Source organism: Pecten maximus, chromosome 10, assembly GCF_902652985.1.
Source record: "Pecten maximus chromosome 10, xPecMax1.1, whole genome shotgun sequence".
Classification (NCBI taxonomy): Eukaryota; Metazoa; Mollusca; class Bivalvia; order Pectinida; family Pectinidae; genus Pecten; species Pecten maximus.
The window spans coordinates 44050263-44076481 of NC_047024.1; the positions used below are offsets into that span (position 1 = coordinate 44050263).

Genomic DNA, 26219 nt, shown 5'->3' on the forward strand with positions numbered 1-26219 from the left:
TGTAATCGACAGATAACGACATGCGCGATGTAACAGCATCGACGCTACAGATGCTGCCATTCCATCCGGGATTGGGGTTGCGGGCAACAAGGTAAAATTAACAAAAATATCATGTTTGCGATGAAGTTTCTTTCTTTTGCAGGAAAGAATGACGCTGCGTATATGTCATGTAATCACAGAATACGAAAACGTTTGTCGTTCCGTCGCATGCAATGGTGTACCACTAACAGTTAAGCCCACTGTGTACCGTTGACCCACATATCTATCGTCCTACTTCAGCTAGCTTAGCTAATTAGGCTAAGGTCTCTTGCTATTTTTTGTTCTGAGGCCCGTCATAAGTTTCTCGTCGTGTAGCCTCTAACATTGTTGGAGTACTATACCTAATCATGCTCACCCCTGATCACTGTATCGGATATATCGATGGTCACGGCTCTCTGGATTTACATTTCATTATTGATTATTGTTGACAGTTGACTTGCATTTATTAGCAGGTTGCAATTGGGAAAAGTAAACCACCAACATGCGTATTATACGCAGCCTTAAGATGCAAAGTTTGAACAGGCCCCTGAGGTAGTTTACAGGTAAAATTGTGTAGCCTAAAACAACCAGAAATGATGGTACTAATTCCTAGTTTTACATACTTCTGTATGATCTCGATCGTCATGGGGGTGTCTTAATTGTCACATTAATCAGCTGTAGGTTCTTGGAATATCTGGCTATGTTGCCACGTGACGCAGTACCCATCTTCTTCTTTCTAAATTTGGCTTCGACTATTTCTATTGTATGTTAAGTCCTCCATTTGCTGATCATATTGTTACAACCCAAGAGCAAATTTCCCTACAATAAATACCCTTGTAATTAATGGTAATCATCACTTACTTTTTTCTGCAAGTTTTTAAATTGGCATAATTTTGCTGTTTCTGCACTCTCTACACCAGTCTCTGACCAATAGTATCCAGAAAACACTGTTTTTCTTCTACATTATCCAGTAGAATAGATACAACAACTGTATTTCAAAGCAACATATTGTGACAAGCAAGTTCTAACCAGAGATCGATATATTTAGAGAGATAAGTAACATCGCTATTTCCCCGTACAAGTGGTGGCTCCCTTTATTTGTGACCACTCAAGCATATCCCTTATCGAGAGCGCCTTGTCCCCTATCAAACACACACGAGCACAGGTAAATCGGGCTTTGGGCATGTGTGTATCGATGTACTGGAACTTATTCGACATGTTCAAAGGGGCAACAAAACTAATTCCAAGGCTGAAGGATCTACCATACAGTTGTAACAGGAGCGTGTCGGGCCCAGTTTGCGTACGTCAAACTGCACCCGACTCGCCCTTGTGGACCAACAACCCAGGTTCGATGGGTAACTTGTATCTGTCGTATAGAGAGAGAACAAACGTCTTGAACTACAATTAACACTTTATTAACGATGACATAAACATTTACAACATGAAATTACATATAAACGGACAGCAGCATAGGCCTAGCTATATAATAAACATCCTAACCTAAAACCAACCCCCATACCTGTACCACCTAACTAAACCCAAACATCCCGACTAATACTACCCACCCAAGACCCTACATACGCTACGTTACGTTAGTACTAGCGAGAAAGACATGACAGCACACAGGAAATTAATCCATCAGACTGCCCAGTATACGATACACCACCCTGAATTTATCCCACTTTTTAACAATACAAAACTATAAGGACCAATCACGACAGAGGATACACAGGCACGACAGACACTGACGAAAAAGCAAGCAACTACGAACAATGCACGACAAAATCATCGACCAGAGACGGCACACATGAACAGAGGACTAGCAAAGGTCAAGGTGACACAGGTACACATAGTACAGACACAGCATATAGTTAGCGTTAAGCTTAACCCTGTCAGCTTAACCTATCAGTACATATACGATAACATCCCCTGCTACACAGTGATAGATTAAAGAAACTAGGCTTCCCTTCATTAGCATACCGCAGATTACGAGGAGATATCATCAATGTATACAAAATCATGAACAATTTCCATGACGAAAATGTTACAATGGGAATATTTGAGCATGATACAACATCCAGGACCAGAGGTCACTCACAGAAACTAAAGAAAAAACAATGCAAATTAGACATACGTAAATACTCCTTTGGATTTAGAATTATCGATGTATGGAACAGTCTATCTGAAGATATTATAAACTCTACAACAATAAGGGACTTTGAGATTGGCTTGGATAACCATTGGGCAAATCTGGAACTTAAATATAATCATTTAGCTAGTTACAGACTGGAACCCGGAAGTACTAACTAATGTTTAAATATGTATTATTATAAGATTCAAGATATGGACATAGAGACATACCAATGCCTGCGTCCATTAATTATCCTATTAAATGTTCTGGTTAATCCGCCATTACGTCAGACCAAAACATCGTCAATTTTAAATACACACAAAAAGCACATCTTTTATTTAGGCCACTACAAAAGTTACTACATTATCCAAAAACTATCATACTTATGGGATATAGTCTTGATGATTAAAAAAAAAATTTATGCACACTGTTGTCATTAATCCGTATTTTCGAAAAATCCATTGGGTCCTATTCGACATGTCCTAGTTTTGTAATTAAGCTGTCATTACGTCAGACCAAAACATCGTCAATTTTAAACGCACACAAAAAGCACATCGTTTTATTTAGGCCACTACAAAAGTAACTACATTATCCAAAAACTATCATACTAATGGGATATGGTCTTGTTTATCATGCACATTGTTGTCATTTATCCGTATTTTCGAAAACCCCATAGGGACTTTTCAAAAATTGGAGATTCCCGTCGATCTTCCCTGTGGTGTGCTTGACTTTCATACTCAAAATACAAACACTTTGACAGCAAATTGTGATATATTTCATATTGATGATACTTCTGCACTTTGATATCTTAATAAAATTAAAGCACATCATTGGATCTTGGTAATGATTTCAAATAGAAATTATCGATAATTATGTGTCTGGTTTTCAAGTTTTCTCCAATATGGCGTCAGGAGAAGACTAAACCGAGCGACCGCAAAGGATTGTGGGAAGGTCAGGGGCCACCATGTAGACATAAGGGCAAATAGAGAGCTGCCAATCTGTCTATATATGTCTCTGTTCTAACCTATCCAGCTGTTTATTTGTACTATGTGAATCAGTTCATAATGTTACAATACCTGTTTACTTCTGTGTTTGATACAACCTTGTGGTCAATTCCAAGCTTGTAGCATGGCCTGATCGTGTGAAACCATTCAAAACATCATATAGATCAAGACATAATATCGGGAAGTTCCAGTGGGAACACAGACGATGTCACCTTCAGTTCTCAGAGGGTATATAAAGTCGTCTCCTAGCGAGTCAGTTGGACCAGATTTCAGCTACTAAAAAAGCAACACAACAATAGAGATCAACAGATACAGGTATTAAACTACTAGTTGATGTGAGTGAGCAGACATAGCTTAAATAGTGCTTTCCCTCAGTCTCGCTCTCCTCGCGTAAATAGTGCTTTCCCTCAGTCTCGCTCTCCTCGTGTTTGTTCTGTAGATCAGAACAGCCGTATAGATAACATATACGAACCCTGCTGTAGTGATCATGAGCAGACGTTGTAACGCTCTGGAGTGCTCCGTTCTGAACACTGGTACCTTGGGCTGGCTGTGACTGTGAGCAGCAGTGCGTTCTAGCTGGTGTGTGTGTTTTATCAGTATTGTACGAGTTATGTCCCTTTGAGCAGGCTGTTACAATATACTTTCTTTAATTACACTGAAATATTATACGTAAAACATCAGTGTCTAACTCTTTGTATAGTGTACAACTTAAAGTACTTGGACCCTTTACTGATTTTGGTAATAAGTTAGTGTCTTGGTAGAACTTAATGCATTTGTAATCACCAGTCAAAAAACTGCCAAAGGGAAACAAGTTGTGAAATTTCAGCTTTCCCTTTTATTTTGAATGAGTGGTCACTCTGATTTTACTGGTGCCAGCAAAATTAAGGAATTTCTGGTATTTCCTCTGTAAGGTACAGTGAGATCAATGACCAGACTATACATACATGTATATGGTTTGAGATCCAAGATGACCCCAATTGCCATACTTTTGAAAAACACATTTCAGACATTTTCTCCACTTTCATTCCACTCAGACTTGCTTGAAATGAGATGGTCCTGACTGCGTGTTGTTGATTTTTGGGATGGTCTGAAATTAAAGATGGCCACCATTTTGAAAAACACATTTCAAGCTTCTCAATTTCATCTTTTGTGGCTCAACTGAAACTTGCCTGAAATGATCTCATGATGGTTCTGACCAATAGTTGTTATTTTTAATTTTCTGTATTTCAATCTGGCATACACAGCACCTATGAGTGGCCTCAACACTTTAACTTTTAGGGAGAAATCTTAGATTGCCACCATGGCCAACATACACTATTCCAAATTGTTATCAGTACCTCTCTACTGCTACTGAGTACAATAGTACAAGTGTCTGTTCAGATGACCGTTAAGGCCCATGGACCTCTTGTACACTTGTTTTACTCCTTATTTCCATGCGATGAGTGCACTTTTATTCACATTAGAATATTCCCAACTTAACAAATCAGTAAAACATGCTTGAATAATCATTATGTAATAGTAAACAATATTATATTTCTTCCTTGGTTTTAGATCACCTGAGTCTTAAGTGACCTATTGCAACCACCTTTTGCTTATTGTCTGCCTTTGTCGTTTGTCGGATATAAACAATCTACATTATCAACTTCTCTCATCAATATCCACGAGGCCAAGGGCTATGATATTAAGCCACTAACACACTGAGGTGAAGGGCAGCCAAGGTTAGGGGTCAGATATATGTTACAATCTTTAAAAACAAAGCATCTTTCATCAGTATACATATCTGAATTGTCAGAACTCATGTCTGTTAAGGCCCACAAGTCTATAAATATGTGAATTTGAAATGTACACTATGGATTGTATCCGCTGTTTCTATTTTGACAGGCAGCTGGACTTGGGGTGGCCATGAACAGTCTGGCAATGCTTGTGTGTGCTTGGCTCCCTTGAACAGACCGGTTGTAAGGACAGTATGGACAATGTTTCAATGGGATTAATGGTGGGTAATGACCTTCGACCTTATGTGTGCCAAGTGTGTAATAAACGGTTTACACAAAAGGCCCACCTCATCACACACAAACGGACCCACACAGGGGAGAAACCTTATGCTTGTCACATCTGTCATAAACGGTAAGCATATAGTTGTTAGGTGTGTAACACGATTAATTAGCTCTCTTGGTCCGAAGACAAATCTTTGATGCAGTCAAACTTCGATGTTTGGAAGTTCAATGGACTATTACAGATCTAGAAAAACTTTGAAACAGCAGGACTTGAATTATTCATGGTTGACAATAGATCAATGTTTAATTGATGATAATATCATTACTGTTATATAGCTGTTACATGTGCTCAATGTACACTTAGATTAAACATTTTCTGCTGAAGACACATGTGTTTATGTTAGCTCATATAAATGCAGAATGTTGATCAAATAAATTTATACATTGGAAATGAACGACACAATATGAAAGCGTGCACTTACACATTTTTAGCCCTCCATCATCAGATGGTGGGCTATTCAAATCGTCTTGCATCCATGGTCCATGGTCCATCCGTAAACAATTCTTGTTAACGCTATTTCTTCCTTGTGCATATTGCATTTTGGAACCAATTGGAAATCAACATGGCGAACAGGCAGCCATTTGAGATTTTGACAATTAAAGTTTGTTATCACTATTTCTCAGAAAGTACTCGAGGGATCTTTCTCAAATTTCATCTGTAGGTTTCCCTGGGTCCCTCGTTACAATGAAGTTGGCGGGGGACAAACAAATGGGTTCCATCCGTCCTCATGTCCTTCCCCTGTCTGGATTGGCTTTCCGCATAATATCTTATGAAGGAATGCTCGGATTTTGATGAAACTTGCTTGGTAGACTTATTACCTAAACTCCTCGCTCAAGTTTGATTATCAGCATATTCTGTGCATATTAATGAGGCTGATGTGATCTGATTGGCTGATTGCTTTTTGTACAATATCTTTTGAAGGAATGATAAGATTTTGATGAAACATTGCATGGTAGACTTATTATATTTCCTGAACCCTTCGCTAAAGTTTGATTATCGACATATGCCACGCATATTTAATGAGGCTGCTGTGATCTGATTGGCTTTCCGCACGATATCTTTTGAAGGGATTTTGATGAAACTTGCTTGCTAGACTAACTAATTATGTTGATTACTTTCACAAGAACTTGCTAATTGATGACTGAACACAAATACATGTATTGATTCTAAATTCTATGACATGTGTTTCATGTTTTTATACATGTTGCCCACTTTAATTTCATGTGATACAATATTTGCATGAGCGAGGGATCTTGACTATGGCCTTGTTTAATTTGTTTTTGGCCTTTTTAATTATCTTTTTCACAAAAATATTTTCTTTGACAGGGGGTATATACAGTTTCATATTTATAGTACTAGCCACTAGCAGATTTAGAAAAAAAAAGTACAAGCATTGTATTTAAAATATATATGATAAAATTTCCAGTAGCACTGACAAAACTTTACCTATACACAGGTGTCTGGCTTGTGGAATCATACACCCTGCTGAAGAAAGTTATTTGACTTTTGTAGGTTCGCCCAGTCATCACACCTGAACACGCACAAACGGATCCATACAGGAGAGAAGCCTTACTTCTGTACAATATGTAATATTGGCTATTGCCGTAAACAACGACTTGAGCTTCACCTCCTACATCAGCATTCCCGTGAGGCTCTAGCCGCGGCCAACATCACCATTCCAGATGACCTTAAACTAGAGACCCAAGGTCAAGAAAATCCTGCCCTTAATCTTCTCGAATTCCAGGAGTCTAGTGTTGTATTTCCAAACAATGGGCAAATGAATAATTTACCCAGTAATGTCGATAGGGCAAGTCCTATGGACTCCACAGTTTCTAGTTATGCCTCCAGTCGACGAAAACCATCTGTGGTGAAGCGCATCAATCTCGGTGACCAAGGTGAAAATGGAGAACTGATAAAAAGTGAGCCGCTAGATGGTGGAGAATATATTGTGACAGGTAGTGGAGGAACATCCGAGGTAGGGGACAGACTCTTCACACATGATCAAATCGGCACCAGCTACACCACAGGGCAAAATGGCATTGAAAAGGGCAGGTTGGCAGGAAAGGGGTCAGAGGTCACTGAAGCTTGTGGGGTGAGCACAACAGACATGAACAACGGCGGGTCTGGAGATGAAATAGAGGGAGATGGGGCGAGTGTGACGAGTGAGAGTAATTTGTCTGGTTCAGAACAAAGCTTGCCGACGTCTGTACGCAAACGTTCTATGCTTTCCTACTCCACTTTGCGCCGCAGTCCGAAATGTACCAAGCAGAATCACCAGCAGCACAGTAACGGTACAGGTGGTCAGAAAAACATACTTCCTAATTATCCGCAACAGATTGGCACAAATTCCCGTATCTGTCTTGTCAATTTCACAAGCGATGACCTCATCACGCATCTCATGTCACGAGACGATGTTTATCGGTGTGATTTCTGTTGCATTGTATTCCAGGATGCAGCGATGTATCATCTCCACCGTAGCATGCATGAGAAGATGGATGTACGATGTTGCAATCTCTGTGGTAAGCTAGCCCAAGACAAGTACGACTTTCTCGCTCACTTCCTTAGCGAACATAAATGATTGTGAACATTTTCATTTGATATTTGTAACATTTATAATGTGTTTTTCCTTTTTTCCAATGTCAAATTGCTATATTTTTTCCTGAATTTTTTTTACATATTTTATATTAAGTTCTAAAGTCTTAAAATCCTGCCAAGGATTCCCCAGTATACATTGTTTATCGTAAAACAACTGCTTTATGTTAAAATTATATTCTAAAATTACTGAACCCTAAGACCAGACACGATTTGTAAAAGGGCATACATATGGGTCAAGGTGATCTGTTTCCGATGGACCATGATGTGTCATGACTTCCTAACTTGGTTAGAGTACTTTAAACATATTGATTTTAGTCCTCTTAAGGTTTCGCTTCATAAGTGCAATGAAGAATTCTTATATTTTCTGTAGGAAAAGCACATATATAATGTTATTAGCACAATCATAATTTCGAGCTTCAAGAGTAAAAAGCACTAGAATATGCATGTTTACCACTAAAATATGATTACCACTAAAATGTGTATGTTTACAGTACCCTTATTTAAGGAAGGAGTCAGAATCTGTGAGTAGTTGATATAACCACGGACGTCTGCTTCTGATTAGTATTGATAGAAAACAAAAAAATAGGCCCTACCCTACGATATCAACAAGGTGTAAAACAAAAAAATAGGCCCTACCCTACGATATCAACAAGGTGTAAAACAAAAAAATAGGCCCTACCCTACAATATCAACAAGGTGTAAAACAAAAAAATAGGCCCTACCCTACGATATCAACAAGGTGTAAAACAAAAAAATAGGCCCTACCTTACGATATCAACAAGGTGTAACACTTGAAGATCTATGATGCATCGACTGTGGAACGGAAGTAGACGTGATTGGTCGACAGCTCGATAATTACGATAACTGTTGACCAATCAGATCTACTTCCATTCCAAAGTCGATACATTGTAGATCTTCAACTCTTACAACTTGTTGATGTAGTAGGAGAAGGCCTAATATTTGTTTCTATCAAGATTAACCAGAAGCAGATGCTTGTGATATAACTTTGTCCATTAATAGTCAATTTTAGGTCATCTGAGACAAAGTCTAAAGAGATTTGTTGGAACTTTTATTCCGTCATCATGAATTTCCTGTCTGTAAACGTCTACCATGGCTGTAATATTTTACAGTGTTACCGAAGCTGTAATATTTTACAGTGTTACCAAGGCTGTAATATTTTACAGTGTGTTACCATGGCTGTAATATTTTACAGTGTGTTACCATGGCTGTAATATTTTACAGTGTGTTACCATGGCTGTAATATTTTACAGTGTGTTACCATGGCTGTAATATTTTACAGTGTGTTACCAAGGCTGTAATATTTTACAGTGTGTTACCAAGGCTGTAATATTTTACATTGTGTTACCAAGGCTGTAATATTTTACAGTGTGTTACCATGGCTGTAATATTTTACAATGTTACCAAGGCTGTAATATTTTACAGTGTGTTACCATGGCTGTAATATTTTACAGTGTGTTACCATGGCTGTAATATTTTACAGTGTTACCAAGGCTGTAATATTTTACAGTGTGTTACCATGGCTGTAATATTTTACAGTGTTACCAAGGCTGTAATATTTTACAGTGTGTTACCATGGCTGTAATATTTTACAGTGTGTTACCATGGCTGTAATATTTTACAGTGTTACCAAGGCTGTAATATTTTACAGTGTGTTACCATGGCTGTAATATTTTACAGTGTGTTACGTATACCATGGCTGTAATATTTTTAGCTCACTTGGCCCAAAGGGCCGGTTACCTTATGCCTTATGGTGCAGTGTCCGGCGTCCGTCAACATTTCCTTTAAATCCCTACTAGTCATGAATGCCTGAATGGATTTCGATGAAATTTGATCTGGAGTTGTATGAGGCAAAGGAGATCAAACGTTGTATAAATGGAGGGTGTGTTTGCCTTGGGGCCGGAGGAGCGGGGCCCAGAAGGGGAAATTGAGGTTAATCCCTTAAATCTCTACTAGTCCTGAATTCTGAATGGATTTCGATGAAACTCGGTCTGGAGCATTATGGGACAAAGGAGATCAAACGTTGTATAAACGGAGGGTGTGGCTCCCCTCTGGTCAAAGGAGCAGGGCCCAATAGGAGAAATTTAGGTGAATCGCTTAAATAGATTTTCATGAACGATCTGGAGCACTATTGGGAAAATATGATCTAATGTTTTGTAAACAGAGGGTGTGGCTGCCTGGGGGTTGGAGGGGGAGGGCCCAATAGGGGATATTGAGCTAAATCCTTTAAATTGCTACTAGCTTAAACCTTTGAAATCCCCACCCCATAATCATATATAGCAATGCCGGACATCAAGAGATAAACACAATCCTGTTATAAATATAGGCTCTGGAGTCTTTCCCTACCCCTTGAATCTTAGTTTCTTGGTTATTAGCTCACTTGGACCGAAGGTCTGGTGAGCTTATGTCATGGCGCAACGTCCGTCGTCCGTCAGCATTTGCTTCAAATCGCTACTAGTCAAAAAGTTCTTATTGGATTTTGACCAAATTTGGTCAGAAACATCCTTGGCGGAAGAGGATCAGAATTTGCATAAATGGTGACTCTGACCCCCGAGGGGCCAAAGGGGCGGGGCCCAATAGGGGAAATTGAGAAAATTCCTTTAAATTGCTACTAGTCATAAAGTTATGAATGGATTTGAACCCAATTTGGTAGGAAACATCCTTGGGGGAAGGGGAACAGATTTTGCATGAATGGTGACTGACCCCTGAGGGGCCAAAGGGGCGGGGCCCAATAGGGGAAATTGAGGCAATTCCTTTAAATGGCTACTTGTCATAAAGTTATGAATGGATTTGAACCCAATTTGGTCAGAAACATCCTTGGGGGAAGGGGAACAGATTTTGCACAAATGGTGACTCTGACCTCCAAGGGGCCAAAGGGGTGGGGCCAATAGGGGAAATTTAGAAAATTCTTTTAAATCGCTACTAGTCATAAAGTTATGAATGGATTTGAACCCAATTTGGTCAGAAACATTACTGGGGGAAGGGGAACAGATTTTGCATAAATGGTGACTCTGATCCCCGAGGGGCCAAAGGGGCGGGGTCCAATAGGGGAAATTGAGGCAATTCATTTAAATCGCTACTAGTCAAAAAGTTCTTATTGGATTTTGACCAAATTTAGTCAGAAACATCCTTGGCAGAAGAGGATAAGAATTTGCATAAATGGTGACTCTGACCCCCAAGGGGCCGGAGGGGTGGGTCTCAATAGGGGAAATAGATGTAATTCCTTTAAATCGCTACTTGGCATAAAGTTATGAATGGATTTGAACCCAATTTGGTCAGAAACATCCTTGGGGGAAGGGGAATAGATTTTGCATAAATGATGACTCTGACTCTCAAGGGGCCGGATTGGCGGGGCCAAATAGGGAAATTGAGGCAATTCATTTAAATAGCTACTAGTAGTAAAGGTATGAATGGATTTGAACTTGATTAAGTCAGAAACATCCTTGGGGGAAGGGGAACAGATTTTGCATAAATGGTGACTCTGACCTCCAAGGGGCCAAAGGGCGGGGCCCAATAGGGGAAATAGAGATAATTCCTTTAAATCGCTACTAGTCATAAAGTTTTGAATGGATTTGATCCCAATTTGGTCAGAAACATCCTTGGGGAAGGGAAACAGATTTTGCATTAATGGTGACTTTGACCCCCAAGGTGCCACAGGGGTGGGGCTCAATAGAGGAAATAGATGTAATTCCTTTAAATCACTACTAGTCATAACGTTATGCATGTTGTAAACTTAGAGCAGTTAGGATCCCCACACTATAACCATATATAGCATTGTTTGATGTTGACAAACAAAACAAATTGAACATGAATATTATTTTGACATTTGGTCAAATCAAACCAGGTGAGCGATACAGGCCCCATGGGCCTCTTGTATTTTTGAACCGTTGAGATCCCCACCTCATAACCATATATATAGCATTGTTTGACATCAACAAATATAGATATTAACAAATTAAACGTGAACATTATTTTAATATTTGGTCAAATCCAACCAGGTGAGCGATACAGTCCCTCTGGGCCTCTTGTACAGTGTGTTCACCAGTTAATGATTCTGTTTACGTTGATTAAGTCTATATATGTAACAGTTTGAATCACTACCGAAAGGCAAAGGTCCACTTGATATAGTCACTTTTTATTTTTAATCTGTTTGTTTGAATATTTTGTAATAATTATATAAATATTGATATGTTATAATTTTGTCACATTACTAATAATTATGTTTAGCTGGGCATGTCCATTTGGTCACTAGCATGCTTGGAAGAAGGGCTACCAACTTTCAAGGTTATAGCGGTCGCAAATGTTTTGAAATCTTTACAAAACAAGAACAAAATAACTCATTTACCAAGGAGCCCCATTCTCACAATTTTTGGCCAGTGGAGATGTAAGATGAAGGGCCACGAAGTTTGTAAATGAATGGCCTTGACTGCCACTTTCATATTATTCTTAAATGCTAATGTACCCTTTCTATGGGAAAAAACAATCAGAAACATAAAGAGTGTAATTCAGTTACCCGTGACTAGTGTGTGTATAGGTGTATGTTATCATAGGTATAACCTCTAAATAATATTTAACAGACATGCTGAATTGGCCACGTGTCAGATGTTAATATTCTTACTAAATGATACTTTCATTTATTTACGGAGCTTTCCCTCCTGATCAGCTGACAAACACCTTATGCGTTTTGCAAGCCCTTGGATCTATATAAGTTTTGTTGAATGATTATGTGAAGAGGAATTATGTTTAAGTTACACAATTTTGGTGATTTGAAATTATCCTCTACAATAATAATCTCCAAAGATGATTTTTTTGTTCGGGAATATTTTGACTTTAGAGGAAAGCTATATTCTTATTTACTGTTACAAAATGTTCCGTTCTACCGATCTTTGAATATGAGCTTGTGAATGGTGATACGTTTGAATGTGATAACGTGTGTTGTACTTGTGTTGATAGGCCATGTGGTCATCTGTTACGACAGTTTCAGTGTGATGATAGTTATTTATCATACATGTATTGCTATGAAGTTGTTGAATTCATGAATAATTGTGTTGATGATCATAACCAATACTATATTATCAAAGATGAAGGTCTCCATTTCTTGATTAACAGAATCTCTACCTACAGGTGATGTCCTACGAGTCTCTATATGTACCTGTCACTATAAATGTAACTTTCTACGCAGTCATGATCAGAGGTCAAAAGGTCATCATTAGTTTGAATAGTTTGTTTGTTGATTGTTTTTATTATTGCCTTTATATACAGTATTTCTACCATCTTAAGTATAATTGTACTTATATTTGATAATGAAATAAGAACATGTACATGTGTTTGATAGTGAAATGTGAAAATATTTAATTTCATTGGTAAAATCACAGAAGAACAGGATACAGATATAGTGTATGTGGTTAATTGAGAAAAAAATACACAAATGTCCTTTAAATCATCCAAAGGCTAGGCATTCTGGGAGGGCTCGTAGTTTCTGATTCACTGATATGACACAGGCCTTTTTCAGTTGGAAACATAGGTCAAAATCCAATTAGATATTCTTAGATAAGACAAAAAGACCACGAGGTAATATAAAGGAAATTGTCATTAGATAAGACAAAAAGACCACGAGGTAATATAAAGGAAATTGTCATTAGATAAGACAAAAAGACCACGAGGTAATATAAAGGAAATTGTCATCAGATAAGACAAAAAGACCATGAGGTAATATAAAGGAAATTGTCATTAGATGTATGTAAACCTAGTCCTACATGTAAAACCACAGAGTACAGACCCCGTCCTCTGATAGCACCTCGTATCATCTTCAGTGTTAGATTGAACAAATCGGTACTGACCGGTACCATTATAAACCTAGAAACTACTAACATTGTCACTTCTACCGTATGTTTAATTTGTTACTGTGTAAGATGTGACCAAATCATGTCACTACTGTGTTTAATTTGTTACTGTGTAAGTGCCCTATATGTGACCAAATCATTTGTTTTATCAGTACATGTATAACCCTTTTTAGTTTGTTCTAATCCATTATGTTATTTTTTTGTTTTCATGATTTAATTATACAATTTGTCTTCACTAGCAGTGCAACATTGATCTTACTACCGACTTCAAATTTTATCATATTTTTAATCATTTTCATTGTTCAATATATGATTTGATTTCTGCTCTTTGCTGTGTTTTATGTATATGTATATATGCTAGTCTGTATGTTTTTGATGATGCTTACATATTTAATTTCTTAACAAGGCCTAGGTCTTACTGGTGTCCCATTAAACACTGATGACTTGTTTTGACTGGAGAAGAAACTGGATTATATAATTATTATTTTCTGTTTAGTTTGTTGCCAACTCATATGAACCTGTAAATGCATTTTCTACTTTTGATATACAGCGTACCATAAAGTTTATGAAGATTTCTGGGGGTGCCATTTAATGATGTGACCAGCTGCTGATTGGTTAAAAAAAACTAGAAAATCTTTACCAACAAGCAGGTTTGTAAAATTGTAACGTAGCTACTACAAAGTAAACAAACAACAGACCTGTTTTTGTTATTGGAAAACAATGGCTACCGTAGGCCAGCATCACCGAACAGTGGGTTCTATAGTGATGGATGTTAGATTCGTGTTGTTCCTGATATAATGAGAATGATTTTGGTAGAAACAATGATTTTGGTAGAGATATAGAGGATATTGAATGGTTTCCCGTTTAATATAACATATATTTCACGAGTATGACAGAATATCGATATTTTCACGAGTGAGAAGCACGAGTGAAAAATATCGAAATATTCTGTTATACGAGTGAAATATGTTATATTTAACGGGAAACCATTCAATTTTCTTTTTATTGCATTTCATGAACTTAAAAACAAAATTATAACATCGAAAAATTAATAGTGTCAAAAAGTGCGGGAATCAGTAATGACGTCATCTCTTTGTGACGTTACTCCACGTCAACTTGACGGCGCCATTTTGAAAGGATTGAACAACGCAATTTAAGCGTTTTCTGCTGTAATAGGAGAATCTGTGCATGAATAGCTAACGTCAAGTGAGTATTTTGTCAAAAACTAGTCTGAAAATTTCAGAAATACAGCAAAATAACCAATTTATCTATCACCGCTTCGATAGGAAAAATAAGCAAGTTTCAACAAGGTGAATACAAAGGTCAGCTCTGATTGGTCAAAAACGGAAAACTTATATTTTCACTGCAAAACTTATATTTTCACTGCAAAATCTTATATTTTCACTGCTCATCACTGCAGTGAAAATATAAGTTTTATTAGTTTGATAATATTCTATATTTCACTGGCAAAAATGCAATAAAAAGTAATACCGGTTAAATGAGAATCTCATGGAGACTTAATTAAGAATCCTGTTTACAACAGCATAGCCAATTCCTTTGTCAAGGATACTTGATATTGGTAGTCTGGATCCCCTACCAGTAAAACTGAAGGAACTAGACCTCTATCAGTTTTATATGTGTGTAACACCAAAGTTTGTTAGTCCTCTAGTGACTTCATTTCTTTAAGGATTTTGATCAAACTTCACACAATGATTAAGGACCATAATATCATGGACAAGTGCAAGTTTAAGGGGTTTTGGGTCAAAGTCACTGTTACTCTTTTAGCAGGGGTGGATAAGATACATGTATTACATAATGCTTTAACAATACCCAGTATGCTTGTTGAAATTTATTGACCAGATAAGTCCTCTACGATTAGTCTCAAAGGCTGGCCAGGAAAGAAGTCAACGGATTAATGGCTCGTTAATTATATAATTGGGGCTCGTTTTGAAGAAGCACAAGATGAATCTTTCTTTGATTTTGGAGGTTCAGAAGGATTGGAAATTTACATGCACATTGACATGGACTTATTTACAATCCAGTTTATCTAGTACAGAACATCCAAAGGTTAGGCTATAGTTCCAGTGAGATCCTCTATGGGCTATAACTCCAGTGAGATCCTCTATGGACTATAACTCAGTGAGATCCTCTATGAACTATAACTCCAGTGAGATCCTCTATGGGTTATAACTCCAGTGAGATCCTCTATGGGTTATAACTCCAGTGAGATCCTCTATGGGCTATAACTCCAGTGAGATCCTCTATGGGTTATAACTCCAGTGAGATCCTCTATGGGTTATAACTCAGTGAGATCCTCTATGGACTATAACTCAGTGAGATCCTCTATGGGTTAAAACTCCAGTGAGATCCTCTATGGACTATAACTCCAGTGAGATCCTCTATGGACTATAACTCAGTGAGATCCTCTATGGACTATAACTCAGTGAGGTCCTCTACGGGTTATAACTCCAGTGAGATCCTCTATGGACTATAACTCCAGTGAGATCCTCTATGGGCTATAACTCAGTGAGATCCTCTATGGACTATAACTCAGTGAGATCCTCTATGGACTATAACTCAGTGATATCCTCTATGGGTTATAACTCAGTGATATCCTCTATGGGTTATAACTCCAGTGAGATCCTCTATGGGTTATAACTCCAGTGAGATCCTCTATGGACTATAACTCCAGTGAGATCCTCTATGGACTATAACTCAGTGAGATCCTCTATGGACTATAACTCAGTGAGATCCTCTATGGACTATAACTCCAGTGAGATCCTCTATGGGCTATAACTCCAGTGAGATCCTCTATGGGCTATAACTCCAGTGAGATCCTCTATGGGCTATAACTCCAGTGAGATCCTCTATGGACTATAACTCAGTGAGATCCTCTATGGACTATAACTCCAGTGAGATCCTCTATGGACTATAACTCCAGTGAGATCCTCTATGGACTATAACTCCAGTGAGATCCTCTATGGGCTATAACTCCAGTGAGATCCTCTATGGACTATAACTCCAGTGAGATCCTCTATGGACTATAACTCAGTGAGATCCTCTATGGGACTATAACTCCAGTGAGATCCTCTATGGGCTATAACTCCAGTGAGATCCTCTATGGGCTATAACTCCAGTGAGATCCTCTATGGGTTATAACTCCAGTGAGATCCTCTATGGACTATAACTCAGTGAGATCCTCTATGGACTATAACTCGGTGAGATCCTCTATGGACTATAACTCAGTGAGATCCTCTATGGGCTATAACTCCAGTGAGATCCTCTATGGGTTATAACTCAGTGAGATCCTCTATGGGCTATAACTCAGTGAGATCCTCTATGGGTTATAACTCCAGTGAGATCCTCTATGGGCTATAACTCCGGTGAGATCCTCTATGGACTATAACTCAGTCAGATCCTCTATGGGCTATAACTCCAGTGAGATCCTCTATGGACTATAACTCAGTCAGATCCTCTATGGACTATAACTCAGTCAGATCCTCTATGGGCTATAACTCCAGTGAGATCCTCTATGGACTATAACTCAGTGAGATCCTCTATGGGCTATAACTCAGTGAGATCCTCTATGGACTATAACTCCAGTGAAATCCTCTATGGACTATAACTCAGTGAGATCCTCTATGGGTTATAACTCCAGTGAGATCCTCTATGGGTTATAACTCAGTGAGATCCTCTATGGGTTATAACTCCAGTGAGATCCTCTATTGGCTATAACTCCAGTGAGACCCTCTATGGACTATAACTCAGTGAGATCCTCTATGGACTATAACTTCAGTGAGATCCTCTATGGACTATAACTCAGTGAGATCCTCTATGGACTATAACTCAGTGAGATCCTCTATGGGTTATAACTCAGTGAGATCCTCTATGGGCTATAACTCAGTGAGATCCTCTATGGGCTATAACTCCAGTGAGATCCTCTATGGACTATAACTCAGTGAGATCCTCTATGGGCTATAACTCCAGTGAGATCCTCTATGGGCTATAACTCAGTGAGATCCTCTATGGACTATAACTCAGTGAGATCCTCTATGGACTATAACTCCAGTGAGATCCTCTATGGACTATAACTCAGTGAGATCCTCTATGGGTTATATTTTACTTTGTCATCAATATTTATTGTATTTTACAGATTGGACCAGTATAGCATCAGTTTCATGATCCTCACATTTTTCACAATTTTACAAAATTTATCTAATACGATTACAAAGCCATTGGTAACTGAATTGCTATGTAGAAATAATGCTTACAAATTAGCTGTGAGGGTGTATCTAGAATGTTATTGTGTAACCATTCACTGTTTGTTATATATTTACACATATATATGTTATGTTGATTTTATCTTGATTTTGATTATCTACCGATGTTCCATTATTTGTGGAATTTAAAGATAAATTTTTGTCTTCAAATACATACCGATAATTGTTATACTAGAGGCTAGACTATTGTACCAAATCTATACCAGTGTCCCTGTAAACACTATTGTGATATAATGTAGTTCTCTGTTGATTGTCAAAATAAACAGATACTTGTACAGTTCTTTGTTTTTATTTTGTCACTGATACTCTATAACATGACATTGTTTTAATGGTTGCTCTGGAACCATGGATATAAATACAACAAAAGATTGTATCCATAAAATGATTTTTAAAAAGGTGTACGTGAGGATCAATATTTCTTGCCATACAGTAGAAGATTGTTCAAACATCAAACAATACATGTGATGATTACAGTTTTCTTATTCAAAATATGATTGGAACTTTCAGATGATAGTTTACACTGTTTCCCAGTAACAATGGTAAAGTAGTAAAATATCTGTAGCTTCCAGGGTTTGAAACCTGTCAGCTGCCTTCTGTCGGAATCACACCCAGTTTTCATCATCAGATTCTAGCCCCAAATGATTTGAAGGACTGATTGATAGGATTTTATGTCCATGTTCTCATGGAGTCGGGACACTAAGTGTTGGGATTGGATGTGGCAATAAGGGCTGGCTGGGATTGGTTGTGGCAATAAGGGCTGGCTGGGATTGGGGATGGCAATAAGGGCTGGCTGGGATTGGGGATGGCAACAAGGGCTGGCTGGGATTTGGGGTGGCAATAAGGGCTGGCTGGGATTGGGGATGGCAATAAGGGCTGGCTGGGATTGGGGATGGCAATAAGGGCTGGCTGGGATTGGGGTGGCAATAAGGGCTGGCTGGGATTGGGGGTGGCAATAAGGACTGGCTGGGATTGGGTGTGGCAATAAGGGCTGGCTGGGATTGGGGGTGGCAATAAGGGCTGGCTGGGATTGGGGGTGGCAATAAGGGCTGGCTGGGATTGGGGGTGGCAATAAGGGCTGGCTGGGATTGGGGATGGCAATAAGGGCTGGCTGGGATTGGGGATGGCAATAAGGGCTGGCTGGGATTAGGTGTGGCAATAAGGGCTGGCTGGGATTGGGTGTGGCAATAAGGGCTGGCTGGGATTGGGTGTGGCAATAAGGGCTGGCTGGGATTGGGGATGGCAATAAGGGCTTGCTGGGATTGGGGATGGCAATAAATAAGGGCTGGCTGGGATTGGGTGTGGCAATAAGGGCTGGCTGGGATTGGGTGTGGCAATAAGGGCTGGCTGGGATTGGGGGTGGCAATAAGGGCTGGCTGGGATTGGGGGTGGCAATAAGGGCTGGCTGGGATTGGGGATGGCAATAAATAAGGGCTGGCTGGGATTGGGGGTGGCAATAAATAAGGGCTGGCTGGGATTGGGGGTGGCAATAAGGGCTGGCTGGGATTGGGGGTGGCAATAAATAAGGGCTGGCTGGGATTGGGGGTGGCAATAAGGGCTGGCTGGGATTGGGGGTGGCAATAAGGGCTTGCTGGGATTGGGGGTGGCAATAAGGGCTGGCTGGGATTGGGGATGGCAATAAGGGCTGGCTGGGATTGGGGGTGGCAATAAGGGCTGGCTGGGATTGGGGGTGGCAATAAGGGCTGGCTGGGATTGGGGGTGGCAATAAGGGCTGGCTGGGATTGGGGTGACAATAAGGGCTGGCTGGGATTGGGGTGACAATAAGGGCTGGCTGGGATTGGGGGTGGCAATAAGGGCTGGCTGGGATTGGGTGTAGCAATAAGGGCTGGCTGGGATTGGGTGTGGCAATAAGGACTGGCTGGGATTGGGGGTGGCAATAAGGGCTGGCTGGGATTGGGGGTGGCAATAAGGGCTGGCTGGGATTGGGGGTGGCAATAAGGGCTGGCTGGGATTGGGGGTGGCAATAAATAAGGGCTGGCTGGGATTGGGGGTGGCAATAAGGGCTGGCTGGGATTGGGGATGGCAATAAGGGCTGGCTGGGATTGGGGGTGGCAATAAGGGCTGGCTGGGATTGGGGGTGCCAATAAGGGCTGGCTGGGATTGGGGGTGCCAATAAGGGCTGGCTGGGATTGGGGATGGCAATAAAGGGGATGTTAATTCCGCGTTTTACTAATGACAAATGGGTCGAATGAGCTTGGATAGACTGGCCTACTTCTGTGCCCTTAACTGTAAGTTGGAAAAGTAAACCATCAGTAGAAAAAAAGGACTGTCATTGAAATAAGTATACCATCACTATCCTTCCCTACTCTATATCAACCTTAAAAAAACTACTGTCAGTACTCTGTGGGGGCTAGTAATAAACCTACCCTTTTCGAACACCAGCACAGAATCTTTAACTTGCACACTGTGACTCACCGGGCCCCCCAGTTAACTTACATAACATATATATATATAGCTTACATAAGTGTTGGAAATACGAAACTAGATAGTAATGAATTCAGATATTTTCAGGAGTTCTAGAAACCATTTACTAGCTCACCAAGTCCTTAGTCCAAAGGACCAAGGTGAGCTTATGCCATACCGTGGCATCCGTCCGTCCGTCCGTCCGTCCGTCCGTCCGTCAATTGCCTTGTGAACACCATAACTAGAGTAAACTTTTTATTTAGTCATATCTCATCAAGATCTCGGATGAGTTCGGAAATGAGAATTATTCGCCAGTAACTTACATAGTTATTGCCCTTTGTAATAATATTATTGGACCTTGTGAACATGATATGATAAATGGAGTAAATAAGTTGATGAATTATCTTACAGTAACTTACAGTTAAATGAATGATGTGACACCCTTGGAGTGGAAGAGAGAAGTGGCCCAATATAGGAAATATAGAAACAAAAAACAACAAAAATCAGAAACATTTTCTCTTTCAAGAATGACAGGATTTAGTCCACCTGTAGTTGAAACCATTTTTGGGGGAGGCAGTTCAAAAGGAGGAATATATTTCAAATATAACTTAAGAGTATTTTGTCCTAATTACTGAAATATCCAGGTGAGCAATGAAGGCCCTCTGGGCCTCTTGTCTTAGCTAACCATGGTGATGAGAAATGGGTAAAAGACGGTATAGTTATCAGAGATTTTTAACAATACATTGATGGTTTAAAGTCTCGATTTAGGTTATAACCTGTACTTTGGTCTGGGATGACTGTTAGCTGGTGTCAGTAGGTGTTGCCCTCCTCTCTTGGCAACAAGGGATTTACACATATCAGTGGATGATAAATTGGACTTCCACGTACATATGCAAAACGCTATTAATAAAGCAAATTCGGTACTGGGCATCATCAGATGAACTTTTATGTACATTAATTACATGTTTAAACAACTGTTCGAGGCATTAGTCCCACCACATTTGGAATATGCAGCAGTGTGCATGGAACCCCTACAAACAGAAGGATATCAAGATGATAGAAATGTGTAACAAAGAGCCACGAAACCCATCCCAGGGCTGAAGGAGCTATCCTACAGAGAGTGTTTACAGAAGTTCAATCTCCCTACACTGAAGTATAGGAGGATGCGAGGGGACTTGATTATAATATTTAAAATAATTGCCATATTTTCGATAACAGAGTATTCTCAAATTTACTTTCTTTTGACATCTGCCATCGACCCAGTGGCCATAATTTTAAGATATATAAAAACTGCTGTAATACAGAACTGAGAAGAAACTTTTTCACTTATAGAGTGCTTCTCCCAATACATGTTGTTAAAGCACTCAATCAATTATTCAACTTGAGAAAAACTAGCGGATGATCACTTCGGGGAAGTAATATATGATTATTGATATTCTATTGAATAATATGCTTTTACATAACGTTTTTGTGAAATATTTACCGATATAGACTCATATCAATCGTGTTAAACTCCGCTCATCGAGGTTAAGCCACGCCCTGTCTCTAAGCAATATAACGTCAATGCAAATTCAACACTCGGCAACAGTTAGTCTATGATTGATGACCCATGGGGTTGGAATGAAAATGAGGAAGTCGAGAGGAATGAATGAATAACAGAACAGATAAACTACAATAGTAAATATTGTTCCTACCATCAAAGTTCGTGTGTACTCAGTAGGCATCTATATATACCCAAGTAAAAGAATGGCAAGCGACTTTGTCAAATGGAAGGATGAAAGCTGTGAATTTATTAAACGAAATTAATAGAAAATGCATCCGCTTTAGTTCGAGCTTTTGAAATGAACGCAAAAACGCAAATGTTACGATGACTTGATTGATATATTTTTTTTAATTTAGTAAATGCTGTAGTTGTACCTTATTGTGATGTCAGACATGTACAGACATGTGAGTTTCCTAATAATATGGAAAACAATAATTTCGCCAAAGAAGACAAACCATGGTTCACCGTGAAATGAGTGTAAAAAAGATATCGAGAATACAAAACTGCTTTGTCAATAACAATGGTAGGTCACCAACGAACCATACGGTTCTGATAGATAAATCAAAGTACTGGGAGTACTGTAGCGCTAAAACTCTTTTTTGCAATTTTATCAGTTGACAATATTTTACACGTTTTTTTCTGTTGGAATTGTATCACAAACAGGATTTCCCTTATTTTTGAGCAAGTCGATATTCAGTTCTTCAATTGGTCCATTACCGTAATTTGACAGATAACACGTTTGGACGTGACCAAACTCTCATGTCCATTGTATTCATTTTAGTTAGCCAAAAGACGTTTGAAAGTGTTAACACAGTTGTTTCATTGAATATGGTTGATGTTAACTTATTGCAACACATGTTGTTGACTTCTATTACATGAACGCACAAGTCAAATGTAACTAATTTAGGGCCTTTTGATTTTGTGAAGCAGTGTCAAGGTAAAAATGAATGTCGGACGGACACTGCAACATTTTGAAGCGTTTTACCCTGGTCATTGTATTGAGAAGATGTAGTGAAAAGACTATTCCGACTCTCAACGCTATCAGATTAATTAAATCTTAAAGAATGAAGAATTTGGTCGGACTCTACTAAGTTTAAGGAAACCCGCCATATTCTGATTCGGTCATTGCATGGAAAGGGTAGGTGGTATATCTTATCAATAAACGGACCACAAATCTACCGATTGCAAAAGTGGCAATCGAACATGGCCGAACCGTTAAGGCATGTCAACATGTTACTAAGTTTGATGGAAATCTCTCGGACTACACATACTCCCAAACAACCTAAAGTTCTATTGGCACACATGTATTAATGGCAACCCAAGATCACATATATATGGCTTGGTCGATGCCTCCATAATATTTATATCTGTTTTCTATGTCAATGGCCATGAAATTACGAAAAAAAATGGGAACGGAGTTATGAGGAAGAGTACCGGGAGCTGGCAACGGTGTTTGGTGGATTTGAGGTATAACTATTTGCCGAAACGGACTTAGAATTACCGAAACGGAGATAAACAAGAGATCCCAGAGGGATGTTGGCGTCCACCATTGAATGATCTTTATAGATTCCATGTCAGATTGATCTTCTCTCTATTTTCTCTTCCTCTTACTAATCTGTGTAAATTGAGAAACATCACTCCAGTACTTTTCAAACAAATTGGTTTGGTTTAGTTTGTTTAACGTCCTATTAACAGCAAGGGTGTGCCAGGTTTTGGAGGTAGAGGAAAGCCAGAGTACCCGGAGAAAAAACCACCGGCCTACGGTCAGTACAAAGGGAACCTATATATGAAATTTGAGATTTAGCGATAATGGCTGTCTGTCGGCCATGTTATTTTCAGATTGGTCCCAAAATGCAATACGGGGGACTAAGAGGAACCTACATATGAAATTTCAGGAGGATCCCTTCTGTACTCTCTGAGAAATATCGATAACAAACTTCAATTGTCAAAATCTAAGATGGCTGCTTGTCGGTCATGTTGTTTTTCGATTGGTCCCAACACGAATTATGCATAACTAGGGACCAAGGACAACCTACATATGAAACTTCAGAAAGATCCCTTTAGTACTTTCTGAGAAATAGCGATAACAAACTTCAATTGTCAAAATCCAAGATGGCTGCCTGTCGGCCATCTTGTTTTCTGACTGGTCCCAAAATGAAGTATGCATACATTGTAACTAGGGACCAAGGGCAACCTACATATGAGATGGTGGGCTAAAAATCAGATGGTGGGCTAAAAATGGGGTCTTAATTGGTATTAATTTCAGAGAATGGACTCAAATATATGTTCTCCATTGCACAACTGTATCTTATGTAAAATTTTAGGGGTTTATTTTTTAATCATTCGATTCCCGTCTGAGTTGAATATTAATTCAATAGTTCTATATGTTGTTGAAATAGCATAATTATTAAAACATAAATTGAAATATTAAAGACACTTGAATAAACTGTATATTAAAGAAATAATTAACGATGACTCGGCCTTCGTTATTAATTTAATTGCAAAATATCCGAGTCCGAGTTGTATATCCTGCAACAATACACGAGTCAAAGTTGATTATTTCTATTCTACCATGTACTGTTTAGTTCTGAGATCGACCTCTTTCTAATAGAAAAAGGGCAGAGAAAGCCCGGGAAAACCTTGTAATTTATTTCTTGAGTATTGTATTATTTGTTGATGAAATATACATTTCTTTACAGGCACTACAGTACTACGATCAAGAGCATCTATAGTATGGCATTGATTATGAAAATTTTTTAAAAAGGGGATAAAGAAAAGAAAAAAAAAGAAAAAAAAAAGAAAAAAGGGGGCCTCCGTAGGATTCGAACTCGCGTCGTGATAAAAATTTAATGAAATACTCACCCATTAGCCCACTCGGCTATTGTAACCTTATATGAAATATGAGAATATTATATATATAAAATTGTAACAGCCGTGACTCACGAGCGTGAATTATTGGCACGAGCGTGTATTATTGGAAAATAATACATGGTTTTAAACCAATCAAAACTGGCGTTGCAAAGCAAACATGGTAGAATATTCAATAATCAACACAAAGGTTGCTGCATTGAAATCATTTAAATTTTAAGAACATCTTATTTTGATATACATATGTTACACCATAACTTGTTTACACGTTTTATAATTCCAACACCCTCATTATGCAAATTCCACATGAACTTGTATAATACAAAATAAGAATAAAAGATAATGATTTAATATATTATCCATGGTTATACATATTACATAATATGCAAGAAATAGTGAGTGCGTGGCACAGTAGAATGGTGATTTGCAGTTTTGTGTGGTATTTTATATAAATTATACAAAGGAAACGCAATTACCAGTTTGTATTATTACTTTACCTTGATAAGTAAGATTCTGAACTATATATGATTGACTACTCAGATTCAATTTCTGTATGAAATATTTATTTAATTTTGTTGCTATTATAGCGTGTGTTATATAGATTTACTGGGCAATACGACATATTACAAATTACTCCATCCTACTCTTAAAGTCACCTAATACATTCACAGTTATGGAAGTAGTTTCTACCATATATGAAGATTAATTTCTCACACCTGGGAAGATTTATTGAGTTGACATATCTGTGTACGAACTGTCCAGGTAATCAAAGGGTCATGGTATCACACCTGTATCAGCAGGGGTGAGGAGAGGAAGGGGAGGTGGTGGGGGTGGGGGTGGTGGTGTGTGTGTGTGTGTGTGTGTGTGGGGGGGGGGGGGGGGGGGGGGGGGTTGTTGTTGTTGTTGTTGTTGTTTACCTTTACCTATATACCTCCATTTTTCACCTGCGAGATATACCCAGAATTTCTTAAGACTCTTTATAATAACTTTAACTAGATGTAAATCATCTTTAACTGAAGGTTTAAAGATACAGTATAATTTGTCGTTTTGTATCGGATTAGAAAACTCTACTGAGCTAGATCTAGTTACACTTCTTTTGCATTAAAACATATGTACTTGTACAATTAATATAATAATTAGAATAAGACCATCAAATGTTAGATGGCTATAAAAATTCAAAATTTTCACGGTGCAGATATGATTAAAAAGTTGTTACATTCCAATCTAAATATAAAAAGGAAATTTCGGATCAATATTAAAACGATTTCCGTTGAAGATAGACGACAGAGCTTTTACAAGAATTTATTTAATATATCTGTGTTTCTTTTATACCCAGAACATTTTAAACATGCAGTTATTACAGTCACAATATGTATATAAGTATATATACGTCTCTGTCTTTTTTTATAAAAATTCATGTTTATAAGTTTCGTTTGAAAAAAA

General features: G+C 38.6%; 1 protein-coding gene and 1 long non-coding RNA gene across 2 annotated transcripts; both read left to right on the forward strand.

Moving 5' to 3' along the window:
* The first annotated feature begins 18 nt into the window (after positions 1–18).
* LOC117335572 (zinc finger protein 271-like) lies at positions 19–8468 on the forward strand. Its single transcript, XM_033895653.1, has 3 exons — positions 19–91; positions 5035–5277; positions 6721–8468. The coding sequence occupies exons 2-3, from the start codon at positions 5120–5122 to the stop codon at positions 7784–7786; spliced, it is 1224 nt and encodes a 407-aa protein (XP_033751544.1). The 5' UTR covers positions 19–91; positions 5035–5119; the 3' UTR covers positions 7787–8468.
* Positions 8469–11750: 3282 nt separating this feature from the next.
* Positions 11751–13856, forward strand: LOC117336148. The gene is made up of 2 exons (XR_004534541.1): positions 11751–13438; positions 13531–13856. It is a non-coding gene; the product is annotated as an uncharacterized LOC117336148 (long non-coding RNA).
* The last annotated feature ends 12363 nt before the right edge of the window (positions 13857–26219 follow it).